The following is a 17,500-nucleotide window of genomic DNA, read 5'->3' as shown; positions in this document are numbered from 1 at the left end:
TTATAATCCAACCGTTGCTCCTACAAATTAAAGCAAAACAACCTCCTTAAGACACACTGTTTCATGTGAACTCAGAAAAGCCCTGAGCACCATATGCTTTTGAACGCGCACTCGACAGCATTGCTGTGAAGGTTCCTTGGCAAAGGAACTTTAAAATGAGAAAAACTTTAAACCCACTTGAAGGTAATGAATGAAAGCTGGCAGCTGTCTCGGTAATTAAGAGCCACTTATGGAGTAGAGAAGAAATGTTATAAACTAATGATGTCTACCTTGCTCTAATTATCTATTTCAACAGCCTCACCTTCATGAACTTCCTAAATTTAAACAAACATCAACCACATACAGTAGGTGGCAGCAATTACAAAATCATGCTGCTCTGTAAACCACCCAAATCTTCAGCATTTTTCTTCTTTATCTACATTTTCAAAATGGCCGCATTTTCAAGGATTTTCTCAATTTTGGATTTTTTGTTAGAAGAAATCAATGCCTCTGATGCATTTTCCTGCCTCTCAGAATCACTGTAAATGCAAAAATATAGAACAAGAAATTCACTCTTACCCTGGAGGGGTTATAACCACAACATTTTGCATTTTGATGGTTTTAATCTGAACGCTATTATAAAGGATAGGCATATATTTAACTTTAGGTTTTGTTGAAGTCTTTTTGACTTGTCTCTTTAACTCATGCTTAAGTGCAAAGTATTTGATTGAATGCAAACAAGCACCACAAAATTTGACAGTCAAACCACTGTCGACACGTCATTCGGCTGCACACCAAGGCTTTCAAGAGCAGTATGTCAGGAATGCTAACGCTGACGGCCACTGTGCAGAATCCAGCCCAGATCGTGCCCTGTCAATGTGGAGAAGAGCTCTCTGTCACCAGAGTACAAAGTGTGCCCAAACTTCAGAACACAGATAATTGGCACATCTGTCACCTGCCCCCTAAGTGCCTGACACATGCTGAGAAATTTACTCCGTCGGCGGGAGGTCCCAGCTCTGTACTTCTGGGGCAGCGGGTAGGGGAAAAGAGCCACAGTATCGCAGATATGGGACTATCCACTTTTGTCCAAGAGACCCTGCCATTAAAAGTCTCCTGCAGTGACTGTGAAATTCCCTAGCCCCTCGTTGGTTCTTATCTGAACCCCACAGTTGGGGACAGAAAGCCCCCCTGCCACCACCCCAGCCCAGCAGAAAAAAATCTCTGTACAACCAAAGTGGTCAAAAGGTAGTATGTGCCCTCCCTACCTTATGTCCCCACTCTGATGAGCAACCTTACCCAGGAAGCACATGTATTTCTTTGTTCTGTCTTCTCTTCCCACAAGCCCTACACTGGGCTAAGAGAAAGCAGCCAGAATCCCTCCCAAAGGTAGTTTACACAGTGCAAGCTTTTACACCCTGAGGTAGTAGCATATACCTTCTCAGGGCCTCAGACCAGATGGGTTAGGCCACTGGAACTCTCAGGCAACCTGGGGTCTGTGGAGAGAGAGCATCTAGGCATGGACCTTTCAGCACCTGCTGCTCCCACTGGGTTAAGTGGCTGTCTCCTGGGACACTCCCACAGTCTGTGGTCTGTGACTGAGCCCCACAGAGCCCACCGGACATTGACAGCGAACACATCTGTGCTGCGCTAGCAAAGGCTGCAAAGGCTACCGACACCTGCCAGGAAGTGATACTTTCCTGGATGCGGGAGAGAGAAAACTGCAAACCCAAACTCCAGCCAGAAAACATCAAGCAGGCTTTCAGGGATGATGGGCACCAACATTACAGACCCCACAACGCCACTGTCCGAAGGCATCATTGCACTGCCTGCAGTTAGTTCTCCCTTCTCCTCTCGGACTCACAAGCCCCTCAAGGAGCATACACCAGTGGAAGGAACTTACACTTATGCTAAGAGACGTTTGTAAGCCCACGAAGTCTCCTCCTGAAGGAGAAATTTTTGGTTTAAATGGAATCCATTTTCAACAACAAAAATGACCAAGGACAAATTTCTGGTTCGCTACAAGTTAACTGAAATCACTGGTAATGTTAAAATATGTACAGTAGCTTAGCAGGAAAAGTTGTGCCATGTCTCCTCTACTCCATTTGTGCACGAGGCTGATGTAATACATGATTTAAATTTTACCTGCAGCAGGCACTTGTCCTCAAAAAAGCTGTAGCTGGTGGCACTTCATGACTTGACCTCCATAACATGGAATGTTTTAAATAATGAATTTCTTGCCATCTTTTGTTTCCTTCTACTTTTTCTAGGCTCCTTAAATCATCATTACTATAGAGCCCATTGACAGAATAATTTTTGGTAAGAACATTTACTTATTGAGTGATTATAGAGATGTGGTGCTTTAAGTTACAGCTCTTAAATTTAACTTACCAAAAAGATTCCAAATAATTGATCTAAGATGCAGGGAAATAAAAAGCACTTATCTTGGAAGCCGGTGTATTATCCTGAAGCATCTGAAACAAGTACAATACACCCCTGGTGAATAGATTCCCGTGGTGCTCTAACACCTTTCCTTAACTCAGGATACTTTCAATCAGAAAACCTGAACTACCCCTGGGGAAACCTGGCTGTTCAGAGTGGAAACAGTGATGTTTGGAGGACAAATCCCAGTAGCTGCAGTACAATTAATCGCTGGTGAAATTATTCCCTTTAAATTGTCTGTGAGCCAGAGGTGCTGGTGAACAGCACTTACTCTGTGATCGGGAGACTTGCAAATTGAAAGCTGACTGGCCCGTATACCCCTCATCCATATCAATTATCTTGATAACTATCTCGAGGAAACTAGCTGCTTCTTTTGCTTCACTGGAACTACCCAAAGGAAAGTGAGGTCTGAGTTTCAGTGTATGGACCACACACTATATTCAAAAGATTATCAAGGTATTTGCTTACAGGGAAAGTAAGAACAAGGTGATGTCTGCAAAAAAGTAAACGTTTCTAGGCTGTATTGCATGGGACCCAAATGTAACCTCACTTCTGTTAAGTCTGACCTACCTGTAGTAAGATAATCAGTCAGTCCTCATGTTAACTACCTCTGATCTCTAATGTTTGAAATGGTTAACACTCTCCTAGGGGTTGGAAAAAAAGTGGTAGAGAGTTGCTTTCCTGTAGTCAGATCCATTAGGATAAGGAAGGAACTATCTGGACAAGGTCACGATTTGTTTTCACAGCCTAAATTCCCAAATTAACTGAACTCCCAGCATATTAAATGCAAGGTTAACCCTTGCTTAATATGAAACATTCCTTCCTTTTAAACAAGTAATATTTTAAGAACATTAGACTAGACCAGAGTGGAATAATGTTCTTCAGCAAGGGGGTAGACACAGGTAAGGATTTCCCTCCCAAAGGCAGCCACCCTCACCCTTGCACATCTTTTTCTTCTGCCACCTGGAGCCAAACCATATGAACTTCCTCAAAGACAAAAGGGCAGACTTTGGCAAGGTACTCCCAATCTATCTGATTATATGGGTTTGGAGTAACTAGCTGCTTTTAGGGAAAAATAATCTTCAAGCATTATACACTTTTCATTGGACACCTGTTTAGCTCAGCAAACCCCGCTGAAGGGTTCTTATCAGTAGTCAGCACTGGGTTTGCAAGCCTGGGAACTAACAGCAGGCCAGGGATTTATGGCCACTCTCGATCAGAGGAAATCCAATGGCTCTAACCATGTATCTCATGACGGGGGACGGAAATTCACTGGTCCACGCTCGTCTGTTACTGGTTTCTGGGGTTAAGCAGCTCTGTGACCAAGTGGACAAATGGCATGTTATCAGTTTAAAAAGTGGAGATAAATGAATTTCACAGGCTATTTATGTCTCCTCACTGAAATTTTGTGGTGATTTTGCAATTAGTAAAGAAGGAAGCTGAACCTTAGCCTTCCTACTGTTTTAAGAGACTAGGGGTATTCTAAATGATCTGGGACCTGCCTGAATTCTTACTGCTTTCCATTTATTAAAAGATACAGATGCGTCCCCAGTAAAATTGGAAGTTTTGAATTTTTGAGATATTTTGTATTTTAAGAGTTTGGTTTTGAAAATGTGGACGTTTAAGACATCACTCCCATACTTATATGGGCTTGATGTAATTATGTAACAACTTGAATAAACATTGCTTGACTTCTCAGTCTACTGTCTACAGACCAGTGGTTTTCAGAGCATGGTACCAGACCAACAGTATCAGCATCACCTGGGAACTTGTTAGAACTGCAAATTCTCAGGCCTATGAATCAGAACTTTTGGGGGCAGAACCCAGCGCCCGGCCTTTAATAAGCCGCCCAGGTGATTCTGATGCACACAAGTTTGAAGACCATAAACTCTGCTGTGGGGCTGCTGACTTTGATGGGGATGTGAAAACCGCCTTGTGCAGTAGGAGAGCCAATGAAGAGACAGTGGGACTGAAGAATCTCAGGTGAGGAGACCTCACCCAGATCCTTGGTGGTAGAGAATTGGGGACAGGAATCTCCAAAGCCCCACCATACTGAAATTCAGCCAGGGTCACTGAGTCGCAGAGTGCCTTTGTCCATAGCTTCTATGCCTATGCTTCTCCATCTTCACTATGCAAACAATCACCTCTTGTTACAACTGGTTTCTGATTTGGTAGGTGTGCGGTGGGGCCCGAGATTCTGCATTTCTAACAAGCTCTTATACTATGAACCACACTTAAAGAGCAAGGGTTTATCCATTAAATCAGCGACTCTCAAACGTTTGGGTCTCAGGATCTCTTTACATTAAAAACAAGTTGTTTAAGAGCTTCTGTTTATAAGGGCTATAGATATTAATTTTAGAGAGAAATGTGACAAATGTTTACTTATTCATTAAAAAAAAAAAAAAGAAAACACCCCATAAACCCATTACGTGTTAACATGATTTTCTAAAATACAAAACAAAACAACAAAAAAAGTGAGAAGAGTAGCACTGTTTTACAGTTTTGCAAAACCCTCACACAATTGGCTTAAGAGAAAACAGCTATATTCTCATATCTGTTTTGGTATTCAATCTGTTGTGAAATCACAGGTCATGAAATTCTTGACAACTCCACTGAATGCTCACAGGAGAATGAGAGTGAAATGGACAAACAGTATCTTGCTATTACTCTGAAAATAGTTATCTTGCACATTCCCTGAAAGGGCCTTAGGGATTCCCCAGGGGTCCCTGGACCATACTTTGAGACCATCTGCATTAAATAAAAGATGAGAAGAATTTTTAAAAGATGGGCAACAAGGCCACAAGTATTTTAAAACAATATGGCACTTACTGAATACAGTATAACAGATCATAAGAGGCACTACAGGTTGGTTAAGGGCAAGGGTTCTAGAGCTAGACTGCCTGCAACGTAATCCAGGGTCTGCATGTACCAGCTATGTGGCTTCGGGCAAGTTATTTAATCTCTTGTGCGGATCCCTCATCCATACAATGTGGAGAGTAATCATACTGATCACTTAGGGTTGTCATAATAATTAAATGAATTAATACAAAGCATGTAGAACAGTGCTTGGCATATTACAGAAACCCTATATGAGTGTTAGCTATTACTATTATTCAACATATTGAATGAATAAAATCTCAAGGTGATCATTTGGTGACTAGATATCCTTACTGTAGGGGAAATAAAATTTGGACAGAAGGAAGAGACAGACTGCTATACGGAGTCAGACTGAGAAGAGCTACTTTTCCTTCTTCCTACTTTTGCCTGAGACACCTGAAAACCATTCCACCCCCTCTACTGCCTCAGACAGTTCTCCTCCCACCCCCACCCCCATCTAACCACCCAAATATAAATTTAATTAAAGGAAGAAGCTTTGAAAAAGCAAACAAACAAACAAACATATTCTGCATCCAGGAGCGATCTTAAGAACCTGGTGGCTGAAAGCTCCCAGCAAGCACAGTTCTGTGCTCCCTAAATTCCCTTTGGCCCTTAAGTCCTTAACTTCAAGGACTACCCTCAGGAAACAGCAAGCCTATCAAACCACAATAAGAATGATGGCTGGAGAGCTTCAGCAGAACCCAGGGACAGTCCCAGGACAGATGAAACAAAGACCCAAATGTTCTAGAAGACCCAAGTGTGTCTCTGGGAAAATGGCCTGAGCCAGTGAAACCCAGAGAATGGAAATAGCCAGTCTTTGGAGAAGAAGGGCTGGCTGCCCTGGGTCACATGCCACCCTGTTTCTCTAAGCCCCCCTTGATTTTGTTTTTATTTTTACTTTTTTAAACATCTTTATTGGAGTATAATTGCTTTACAATGGTGTGTTAGTTTCTGCTGTATAACAAAGTGAATCAGCTACACATATACACATATCCCCGTATCCCCTCCCTCTTGCGTCTCCCTCCCACCCTCCCTATCCCACCCCTCTAGGGGGTCACAAAGCACCGAGCTGATCTCCCTGTGCTATGAGGCTGCTTCCCACTAGCTATCTATTTTACATTAGGTAGTGTATATATGTCCGCGCCACTCTCTCACTTCATCCCAGCTTACCCTTCCCCCTCCCCGTGTCCTCAAGTCCATTCCCTATGTCTGCATCTTTATTCCTGTCCTGCCCCTAGGTTCTTCAGAACCTTTTTTTTTTTTTAAGATTCCATATATATATGTGTTAGCATACGGTATTTGTTTTTCTCTTTCTGACTTACTTCACTCTGTGACAGACTCTAGGTCCACCCACCTCACTACAAATAACTCAATTTTGTTTCTTTTTATGTTAGCCGCCCTTTAAAATCTCCCTTCTCAAAGATCCCACCAGCTCCTCCGCAGACTGCTCTGGTGCTGGGCTCTCCCTCAGTCACGCAGCGGGGCCACTGGTCTTTCTTACTGAACACTCCCACCTCTCTCCCAAGTCTAGTGGAAGAGGAATGAGGGGAAGCTGTATGATTGGGGCATGATGCCCCTGCTGCGCTGTGTGTGCGTGCATGTGTGTGCACGCACACGCGTGTGCATGCAAGCCTACAAGACCATGCTGGAATTCACCAGATGAGTTCCATGATTCTGTGAGCAGGCATGGCCTCTCTTGAAGGGGGTGGTCATTCTGTGTGTCAGTCACTCAGGGAAAAGGTAGGTATTTATATGAACTCACGAAAACAAACTCATAAGCAGGACATCAGGAGGCAGGAAAGGGGACTCTCCTCCCTCTGTGGTGCCCTTGTGTTGAGGAGGGTGAACATCTGTGAATGAGTTCCTAAGCTGGGGGTGACCAGGGCTAGAGACAGACCCCTGTGAGACAGCCACAGGCCAAAGATGAGTTAATGGTGTTTTATAACCAATAATCTAATTGAGTGAGACTGCATCGCTTTATTTCTCCTTTTTCTATCTCTGGTCTAGCCCAATGGTTCTCAACCCTGGCTGCACACCAGAATCACTCAGGGGCTTTAAAAAACTACAGATGTCCGTATCCCACCCCGTCTCAACTCTTGCCTCTCAAGCCACTCTGGTCTCAGATGTATTAGGGGGCATATCAGGCAAAGGGTCTTGGGGACTATACCTTGGCCAGAATATTAAGTTGGGGTGCAACACCAATGCCACTTCTCCATTTCTGTCTCCCCAAATGGCTGTGGTTGTAGCAAGTAGAAGGTGAATCTTGGGCGAAACAGAGACATCTAAAATTCGAGGCCAGGGAGGAGAGGGTCACTTGGCAGAGAGCTCTGTGATAGACTTCACAGAAGCTTCACTTATTTAAACATCTAACTGAGAAACATTTGTTTATGTATGGCATGTCACCACACCAGCAAGGTCCTGGTCTGGTGTCTTAGAACAATATAATTTTTCTTTCTAAGATGATCATGTATGAAGTAGATTCAGTCTCTCAATTTTCTTGTTAGGAAAATGAGGCACCTCTGACAAGGATAAAATGATGAGGGAATGAGAGATGTTATCCTTTGTCAGTATCACTTATTCCCAAACTAAAATCATTTGGGGAAGACAAGAATTTTAAAAAATATCTTTCCTTAAATATATTTGGGAAGTAACCAGATTCTTCATGAGGCCCTTGCCTATTGCAAATTAAGTAAAGCTCTGACTCATCACTCAGAGGCACCTCTGGTTAGGTAACAGCAATACAGTACGGGTACCATGACCTCTAAAGTGACAGAAATTAGAAAGACATGTCAGAAGGTGCCCTCCTCTTTGACCTTTTGTAGGTTTCCACAGTTCAAACCACTTTTAAATTCTGGAAAGTTTTGGGAAAAACAAATTTACCCCCCAAAATTTTTTCACGATATACCCTCCAAAATTTTTTTACGATGAAGTAATTTGGCATTTAAAAATTATGTCCTTTCTTGTAAATAGGCAAAGGTCCACATTGGAGATTCAATCTGAAAAACGATTTCAGAAACTAATTTCTTCCAAGTTGAAACCTGGATAAAATTTTCATATTTAAGTTACAAAATCCTGGTAATAAGAATTTATCTTTGAACAGTTACAACATTTTAAATACTGCATTAAACCCATACACACTTCAAATAAACATCTCCTCTGAACAAGTAACTGTATGTACTCATAATACTTCACCTGTGAGACCATTCTCCTGTAAAACATTACAACTGAACTCTTCTTTAAGTAAAGTACTAAAACCAAAAACTGGAGTTTCTTTTGACCACTGAGGTTCTGTGGTTCTGGGGGTGTAGCTGAGATAGTTCATTGTCTGGTCTAATCCTCCCGACCGACTGAGGGGGAGCGTTTAAACCTACGCGGACACTGGCCACTGATTTCAGACCAAGTCTGGAGATAAGACAGTGAGAAGAGTAACTTGCCTTTCCATTTGCTCTCCCACAACTCCCCTAAAATACTGTGTGTGTGTGTGTGTGTGTGTGTGTGTGTATTTACCTGCTAATCCTGGGTGATAAGCTTTCACACGGCAAACACAAGAATACAGCAATACTGAAGAAAGAAAAAAGTGGGAAGAGAAATCTCTCTAAAATTTTTATTTGTTTTCAAAGTACATTTCAAAAGGGATTTGTCAGTCTTTGAGACAACTTTCTAAAATCAAAGCACGGCCTATCTCTCAATCTGATTGATCAACTAATGCTGAAAATGTAAGGCAGAGAAACTATCTCTAGTTGTCCTCAGGTCATCTAGACAAACAATCGTATTCCACTGGTCTACAGAAGTCGAAAACTTCTCTTTTCATTTATTTTTTATTTATCTCCTATAAGCTTTCAAACAGGATTCGAGGTAAAAAGCCTCTGGCAATAAATTGGTATCCCCACAAGGTTACCGATGAGCCCATTTTGACAGATGCACAGGCTTTGGGGGGTGGGGTAGGGAGCTGGGCTGGGGTGAGGTATTCAGTCAAGTGACCGGCTGGTTTGCCAGTGGACTTGGTATCATGTAGGTATCTAGTCTTTAATCCTATACGGATCTTAAAGCCCAAACTGGCTACAGTCAGATGTTAGCTGTTGGAAAAACAAAAACCTATGCAATATCATCACTAGCAGTGTGAAAAGACATCAGTTTTTACCCCTTCAGTTAGTGGGTGATACCTTTCTCAAAGTCCACTGTTTAGATTGGCTCCCTAATTCTAGCAGTACTTAGAGCTGAGACTTCAGTAACAATATATTAATATTACCCCCCATAAGCCTTTATATTCTGTGGTCACTGTTAATCAAAGAATGTCCATCCAACTTTCCAAGCGTTGGGATGGTTTAGCAGTGCGTTTAGCAGCTGAGCGCCCACTGCGTTCTAGGCACTTTTCTAGTTAAGTTGTAGACAGACACTCCATTTTCCAAATTTAATAAGCAAAAAAGCTCTGGGAGTTTAATTTGTTAACCAGTATGCAACTGTTGAACACAAGAACCACGAACTACGTAAATAACAGGAACTCAAATAGACATGTTAACAGCTAAAGTTCATTTTTAAGAATCAATTCAATATGCTACATGCAAGCAATCAATTACACTGCAATCATCATTTACAAATCAAACTATGATGCGGATACTTGGGGTATATACAACTAGGTGGAAGTATGTGATTAAGGACGAACAGATTGAAACTGTGAATTATATAACTGTCTCTTGTAATTACCCTGCTTGAGAACCAAAAGAAACTTCCTGTATAATTTTGCAGGAGAATGTGGATCGAGATACAGAATCACTTTTTATTTGGTTTTAACCCTTCAACAGTTATTTAATTATGTGTGATGAGGTCAAAGAAAGTTTATGCTTAATTTATGAAAAGTTGGCAGGGAGGTATTTCAAAGTGATCCTCTGAAAAGCTCCAGATTATTCACGAAAACGGAGGATTTCTCTTCCTTTTCAAGAAAGATTTATCTAAATTATTTGGTAAAATAAACAACATTTAAAACAAATTCACAGGCATCATTCATTTTATTTCCTCTCTAAAAACATTCTTTATGGTCTGCAAGTTTTTAACTGGATGTAACTGAAAGCTGCAGGGGTAGAAGGCTGTCAGAGCCCTCAGACGCGTCTTCTTCTTTGGTAGGAAAAAAAATCTCATTAGCTTCCTTAAATCATGGGGAAAAGCTCCAACACTGGGCAAACCATAGGGCAGGACTTCTAATCTATGAACAGAGAATCATCTGCTTCTTAAGAAGGAGGAAGCCTGTTTTTGCAATAAATAATCAGCAGAACCTTGTTTCAGCATATTTTAAGACATTCTAGCCTTCTTCTTTCCCTTTCTTAAAATCTAAGTTTTGAACATCTTTTCTCTTCTGTAAGCGCTGTTTCTAGTGCCTAAAAATCTTCCCCAAATATTTGAACACCTGGCATTCTAGGTGGAAGGAAGGGCAATTTCCTACACTTACAATGTCTTCCAGTATTGCTTTCCCTCATTTTGGATAAAAAAAAAAAGGAAGGAAGGAAAGATGGAAGGTAGGGGTTGGAGGGAAGGAGGAAGAGAGGGAGGGAGGGAGGAAAGAGAAAAGTCCCAATGCTGCAGTGTCTCTGTATCTCTTTGGCTTTCCTGTTCCATATTTTCTCCTCAGTCCACCCCAGTTCTGCACAGCTATCCCTTGCCCAAATCCTCTATTTTATCACCTGTGTTAACACACAGCCCTTCATTTATGTTTCTCTAGGTTTAAGAGTAGAAGTGTAATTTACAGGTATGCTATTTTCCTAATGGACTTGACTCAACACGTGAGAGGATATGATTCTAGTAAATTTCAGTACATTTCCTTCACATAAAAATGATTCTGCAAAGTCTGACATAAAGGTGATACCAATACACCAAATACCCTTGTACTCATGTTTCGATCTCAAAGCAGAAAAGGTGAAAAACTACATCTTTTAAAAACATCACTAATATAATGCCGCCAATAAATAAAAAAAGTTTTCCAGTTCTAAGAGTTACAAAAATCTAAGCCCTAAAACAACACCATAGGGCACAACCTCCTATTTTAAGACCACCACTTTCTTTAAAAAACAAACAACAACAAAAGCAAAAATAAAACAGATATAAAAAACTACATTAAACAAATATATACAGCTTAATGGATTATTATAAGACAACCACCCTTATAACCAACACTTGGATCAAGAAATAGAAGTTTGCCAGCTATCCCCCAAAACCTCCCACCTGTCCCATCCCGTTCACCCCTCCTTTTTCCCTCATATATCACCACAATCGTGACTAATAGTAATCCCTCGTGTTTCTTTATACTTTTATCACCAAAATGTCCCCAGGCACTATAGTATAATCTTGGCCATTAAAAAAAAGAATAAGGAATGTCTTTTAAGTCACTTTTAATCTATGGGTTCCCCCCTCCACTCCCTTGTTTTCCTTATAATTTATCTGCTGATGAACAGGGGCCATTTGACTACAGTTTCCTAAATCTGGATTTTCCTGATTGCATACATCCAATGCAGTTCAATTTGTTCCTTTTTCCTCTGTTTTCCTGCAAAATGGCAGCTGGATCCAGAGGCTTGATCAGACTTGAGTTCGATTCACTGGCAAAACTACAGATGATGGTATGTTCCTTGATCACGAAGCACATAAACTGTTCCCCTTTTTGCAATGTTTGCTGCTGCTCTTGTTCAATGTCTAGATCCATTAATTCACTGGCCAAACTGCAAAACGTGATGTTTTAATTCTATCATTTTAATTCTATCATTTCATTTCATTTATTAGTTGGAATATGTTTATAAAAAGATGCTTGCCTTCATTTACTATTTGGTTATCTAGTGGTGTAGTTCATATAGGAAAGGCAGGTTAAATGCTTTATTTACCAGTTTGCAAGATAAGATACTAGTTCCCATCATCCTCTTTTGTTTGTTTTAAAATGTCATCATGAATGTGTGAGGTTATACATTTGATGAGTTTCAATTAATTGCAATTGTTATCTTTATTATTATATTTAATGTCTAGTGGGAGCCTCCTCAAGTTGAATCCTGAGTCCTTTTGACAAGACCCTAATATAATTTTTGCCTCCTTGCTGTCTAGTATGAAACAAAGGAAAACTCCTTTTACAGAAAGAATTCTCTACTTCGTTTTATTGTTTATTTATGTATTGGCTGCGTTGGGTCTTTGTTGCTGCACGCGGGCTTTCTCTAGTTGCAGTGGGCAGAGGCTACTCTGTTGCAGCGCGCGGGCTTCTCAATGCAGTGGCTTCTCTTGCTGTGGAGCTTGGGCTCTAGGCACACGGGCTTCAGCAGTTGTGGCTCACGGGCTCTACAGTGCAGGCTCAGTAGTCGTGGCGCGCGGGCTTGTTTGCTCCGTGGAATGTGGGATCTTCCCAGACAAGGGCTCGTGCCCCCTGCATTGGCAGGCGGATTCTTAAACACTGCGCCACCAGGGAAGTCCCTCTACTTCATTTTAAATAATCGTTCAATTTGGTCCCCGACATATTTGGTATAGTGAGGTCTACTTATATTACATTTTCCTCAAGATTTCAGCAACACTTCTTTCAATACCTTCTACTGTATTTTTTTCAATGTGGATAAATGCATAACTGAATTACTTTTAATCCACCCAACTATTTTAAGCACTTTATAAACATTAATTTAAAACAATTTTGTTGAAAAAAGGAGCTCCTCCATGATGTTAATTCAAAGCAGGACTCAACATGAATAAGTATAAAACAAGGTTTTTATATTGGCAAACATGAAAATGTAGCACTAATATTAGAGCAGAAACACATTAAACACAAATCTATAGGGTAGGAAAAAAAATCAGATTTCTTTCTTTCTTTCTTTCTTTTTTTTTTTTTTTTGGCTGCACTGCACAGCTTGCAGGGTCTTAGTTCTCCAACCAGGGATCAAACCAGGGCCCCCAGCACTGGAATCGCAGAGGCCTAACTCCTGGACCACTAGGAAATTCCCCAGATTTCTAACTAGTATTTTCCTAACAGAATTCTAAACAAATGCAAGAAAATTGCTTTACCCAAAACAAATTGATATTAAAAAATTACTACCTTACAACCAGCTGAAATTATAAACATATTATTTAGAAATACCCTCATGAGAGGACATTATCAAACTATTATCTTAGAAAATTCTACTTCAAACATACTACTACAAGCTGGAAAATACGTTTATGGGGAATATAGTTCCCTTGAAACCAAAACCAGGTAAAGCACTAATTTCCACCAATCAGAACAAAATCTTTCTTGCTCTTGGTTTAATAATGGAAAAATGCTTCCCTCGCATATATCTTAACTGGGAAAATGGAAACGAGAGTTGGAAGCATTTCCTCCTCTGTACTGATGGAGCCCCACACACATGGCATACATGGCGGGGTGAATCCTCGGTGTGTCTATCCACTTCCCTGTGGGCAAGAACTGGAGCATTTATCCTGATGGTCTCATCACCAAGGCCAACTCTGGCAGAGCATGTTGACTGAAGGAAAGGACGAAGGGATCAATGAGTGGAAAACAAACAAAGACAGAGAGGAGATCTGAGATCAAGCACCAATTCTGCCATAAGCTGGCTGGGTGGATCTGGCAGGTGTTGTCAGTGACACAAAGAAGAGGACTGACTACATTTGGGGATTCATTTATTCACTCACTCCCTCAACAAACCTTTTGTGGGCTGGCCTCCTACGTGTGTGGCACTGTGCTTGTGGTTTGGAGTTTGGCAGTGAACAAGTCCTAGCCCCCGTGACGGTGTTGCCAGGGTTCCCTTTACTCCTTTTTTTTGGCCTCGCTGCACGGCTTGTGGGATCTTAGTTCCTCGACCAGCGATTGAACCCGGGCCCTTGGCAGTGAGAGCATGGAGTCCTAACCACTGGACCGCCAGGGTATTCCCAGGGTTCCCTTTACTCTTGAAAGCAGGTTTTCTCATACTAATTATTGGAATGGAATTTGCCCAGTAGTGGGTTTCAAAATGACTGGCTGAAAATGCTGGTCAATGTTAGAAATCTAAACAGACAAAAGATTTGTTAAAAAAAAAAAAAAAAATCCACCTGATGCCAAAACTTGAAAAATTCTCAGCTATGTAAGGCAAAATGGTAGCTGCAGACCGTATGTTTCATATTTACAATGTTTTCATTGAAGCAATGAATACAAACTATTCTATAAGAGCTATTTATTTGCTCTTATTTATGACAAGCTTAGTTAAAAAAAAGATACATAAATAAATCGTTAGCTGCACTGCCTCATGCAACTCATTTCAATGTATTCAGTAAAAGTCACCCTCTGAATAAATCAGAGAGCTCAATTTTCAACCTTGATGTTATCTTTAGCATATTAAAATATAGTGCACTTCAGCCCAATGTAATAAAGCAGTCATGACAAAGGCTTCTAGTGCAACATATTATAATGAGAAAATAAGGAAAAATAGCCATTTTCCTTATTATATTATAAACTAGGAGCCTATTAAAATATATGTCATCATTATACTTGATTACACAGGTCAAAACATGTCTTCTAAAGTCCAGCAGAAGTCTGAGGATACAGCTGCTGGTTCTATCTTCCAACAAGTGTCATGGTGGAGGTGGGGAAGCAGTTATTTTCTCAGAAAAGGCCATAAAGGACTCAAGCACCATTTCAAAAGCATAACTTATTATTCTTTAATGGTCGCCTTGCCTGTGCTCACCCGGGGAGAACAGCTGCTAGGAAAGCTCTGCAGAGAGAAGCCTTCTTGACAGTTTCCAAGGACTAAAGTTGGAATTCTCCTTCCAAAATAAATGCATGAAGAAACGAATTATCTGATAGAAGTAAGGAAAAGATAAGTGTCTCTTCGACCAACTGTGTGTAAATGTGAATTCTGTCACAGCTCTCATTTCTCTGCCCAAGGTTTATAGTAAATTAACGACAACCTCCTTTCTGATGCAACTTATATGATCCTAAGATAGAGGCTGCCCTTGAACAAAAACACTGGACCTCAAAAGAAGGCAGGGCGTACCTGACATCATTTGGAAGTAAGCAAACCACACCTGATTAATTATGTTCTAATAATATAAATTCTTCTTCCTAAGAATCATGTGTGAGAAGAGAAAGTACATTAAGAAAGCTCTTCCAGAGGTAATTCATTTAACATTTATTCAATAAATAATAAGGACCTACTCAGTGCCAGGCTCTTCCAGGAGGTGAGATTACAGCCGAGGACAAAGACTCTACCTCCATCATGGGTAATAAACCATGAATATATAAGACATATGCAACTTTCTAAATGATTTTGCACTTACTCAGCCTAGAACATGTTTTTTATGGTCAGTGCCATTGAAAAAAGAGAAAACTATTAAATAAAAATTGCATAAGTAGGTAAATACTACTTGTCAAACGCACAGCTCTTTCATTCAGTTTGCTTAACTCCTCACAGGGGGTAAGAGTGTTTCAGACATAGATCATGTACCTAAGACACACTGTCATGGTCTCTCAGAACACATCTTTGATGCTTGGCTTATGGGGCTCACAAATGGGGGAAAGTGAAATATTTACCCTGCAGCCTACCCAACAGAGAGTTTATGCCCTTAGGGAGTGCTGCATGACCTCTACCCCACCAGGGAGAAAACAGAATTCATATGCCTGCCAGGGTAAAAGGATAAGTCTGCTCAGGGTGAGGTAACTGGCACCAGAGCTATGAAGTTAGCACCATCTCCGGCTACCTGGACTGGTTCCTGGGTCACTTGTTGGAAAGTGTAGCCCTAAGTCAACCACAATGGTGCAGAGATGCCCAGAGACCCTCACTAGAGCATCGGGTGTCTCACCAGGGGCTGTCAGGCTAGGACCCAGCTACTGCGGGCTCCCCCTGATGTTGTACTCAACTTGCCCTCCGAGATAAGCGAGTGACTCCTGTCCAGTCTTGGTTCTTTAGAATTTACTAACAGGTAAAATGTGGTACACTGGAACCCAACCAACCAAATTTCTAAATTAAAACTCCTACTTTCTATAGGAGATAGGCCAGTCAGGATCAAAAAGTCGTTCCAAAAAAAGCAATTTTCAGGTAGGATGAAATTACTCTAAATCTTTACTTAATAATATTCTTAAGTTTTATTTAAATTGTGTTTTGAAAAAAAAGTTTGTAAGTGGTAGCTCTTTTAAAGTAATCTACTGAAGTCTGTTAAAACCGGAAGTTGCTAGCTAATAACCTGAGATATTATGAAATGTATTCCTCTATTTAGATATATAATATAACATTTAAGCTAGTAGCTAGCGTCTAAGATACAGGGGAAGAAGTTTTCTCTTTGAGAGAGTTAACATGATTAGCTTCTCAACATCACACCCTTCTAGGCAGAGATGCAGGATGTGACTTTCTTTCTAATTCTGCTTGATGGACCTAGAAGGGCAGAGAAGTAGGGAGAGCAGGAAAGCAGAGAGAAGATGCTTTCTCATCTAAGTGGTGCTTCCTCAAGAAATCAACCAAGAGTTATAAGGAGGCTAAGGGAAAGACAAGCTTAGGTCTGGACTCTCTGAAGTACCTAACGAAGAGACCTCTGTCATTAGAACCAGACCGGCGAAAGAATGAGGGCGTGGAAAATTAACCCATTAATTGTCAGTGAGAGCGAAACTAGATATTAAATTGTACCCAGAAGCATCCTTCCATAAAAGTTTATTGTATTTCTTATTTTCCTTAAGTCCAGGTGTGTGTGTGTGTGTGTGTGGCCTCGCACACACACCATTCTTGAGAAATCGGAACAAGTACAAGGACACTGCTAACCACACTTGCGACGTGGCCAAGTTCATAACTTGTAGGCACAAAACTGGGTCATCTGCAGCCATCTTCTAGCAGCACACACTAATGACAGACTCAGTTTGCAAACAGTATACATTCCCCATGAAAGCCAAAGTGAAACCTCTCAACATATAAGATCACAGAAAAGAACAGCAAAGGGGATTTCCTGAAATGAGTGCCTAACTCATTCCACCACTCCTAATTCCTCTAGAGTGAGTTCTGTGCCATTAAGTACAACCCTGATACATCGTACAGTATTTTAATATTGAATAAAGAAAGCCGGGGCTTCCCTGGTGGCGCAGTGGTTGCGCGTCCGCCTGCCGATGCAGGGGAACCGGGTTCGCGCCCCGGTCTGGGAGGATCCCACATGCCGCGGAGCGGCTGGGCCCGTGAGCCATGGCCGCTGAGCCTGCGCGTCCGGAGCCTGTGCTCCGCAACGGGAGAGGCCATGACAGAGG

At 41.2% G+C, this 17,500-nt stretch overlaps 2 protein-coding genes across 18 annotated transcripts in view; one reads left to right on the top strand and one right to left on the bottom strand.

The window, feature by feature from the left end:
• KAT6B (lysine acetyltransferase 6B) overlaps positions 1 to 17,500 on the bottom strand; it is a 184,803-nt gene that overhangs the window by 11,406 nt on the left and 155,897 nt on the right.
• The window catches only part of DUSP29 (dual specificity phosphatase 29), a 186,341-nt gene that overhangs the window by 53,317 nt on the left and 115,524 nt on the right, over positions 1 to 17,500 (top strand). For 8 of the 17 annotated variants that reach the window (XR_003677521.2, XM_028481293.2, XM_055080844.1 and 5 more), the window contains one exon: positions 11,842 to 11,900. The exons of 4 other annotated variants lie outside the window; for them this stretch is intronic. Coding sequence is in view for 10 of the 13 variants with exons in the window: in XM_028481293.2 (XP_028337094.1) it covers positions 11,842 to 11,900 (59 nt within the window). In the remaining 3 variants the exon portion in view is untranslated. Of the gene's footprint in view, positions 1 to 11,841; positions 11,901 to 12,297; positions 12,340 to 14,779; positions 17,471 to 17,500 lie in introns of those variants that run through there. 5 more of the 17 variants (XR_003677524.2, XM_028481289.2, XM_055080842.1 and 2 more) reach the window with 5 other exon arrangements.

This window comes from Physeter macrocephalus, chromosome 20 (genome assembly GCF_002837175.3).
Source record: "Physeter macrocephalus isolate SW-GA chromosome 20, ASM283717v5, whole genome shotgun sequence".
In the NCBI taxonomy this organism is placed as follows: Eukaryota; Metazoa; Chordata; class Mammalia; order Artiodactyla; family Physeteridae; genus Physeter; species Physeter macrocephalus.
Note: the sequence above shows the minus strand (reverse complement) of the source record. Positions and strands in the feature narration are given on the sequence as shown.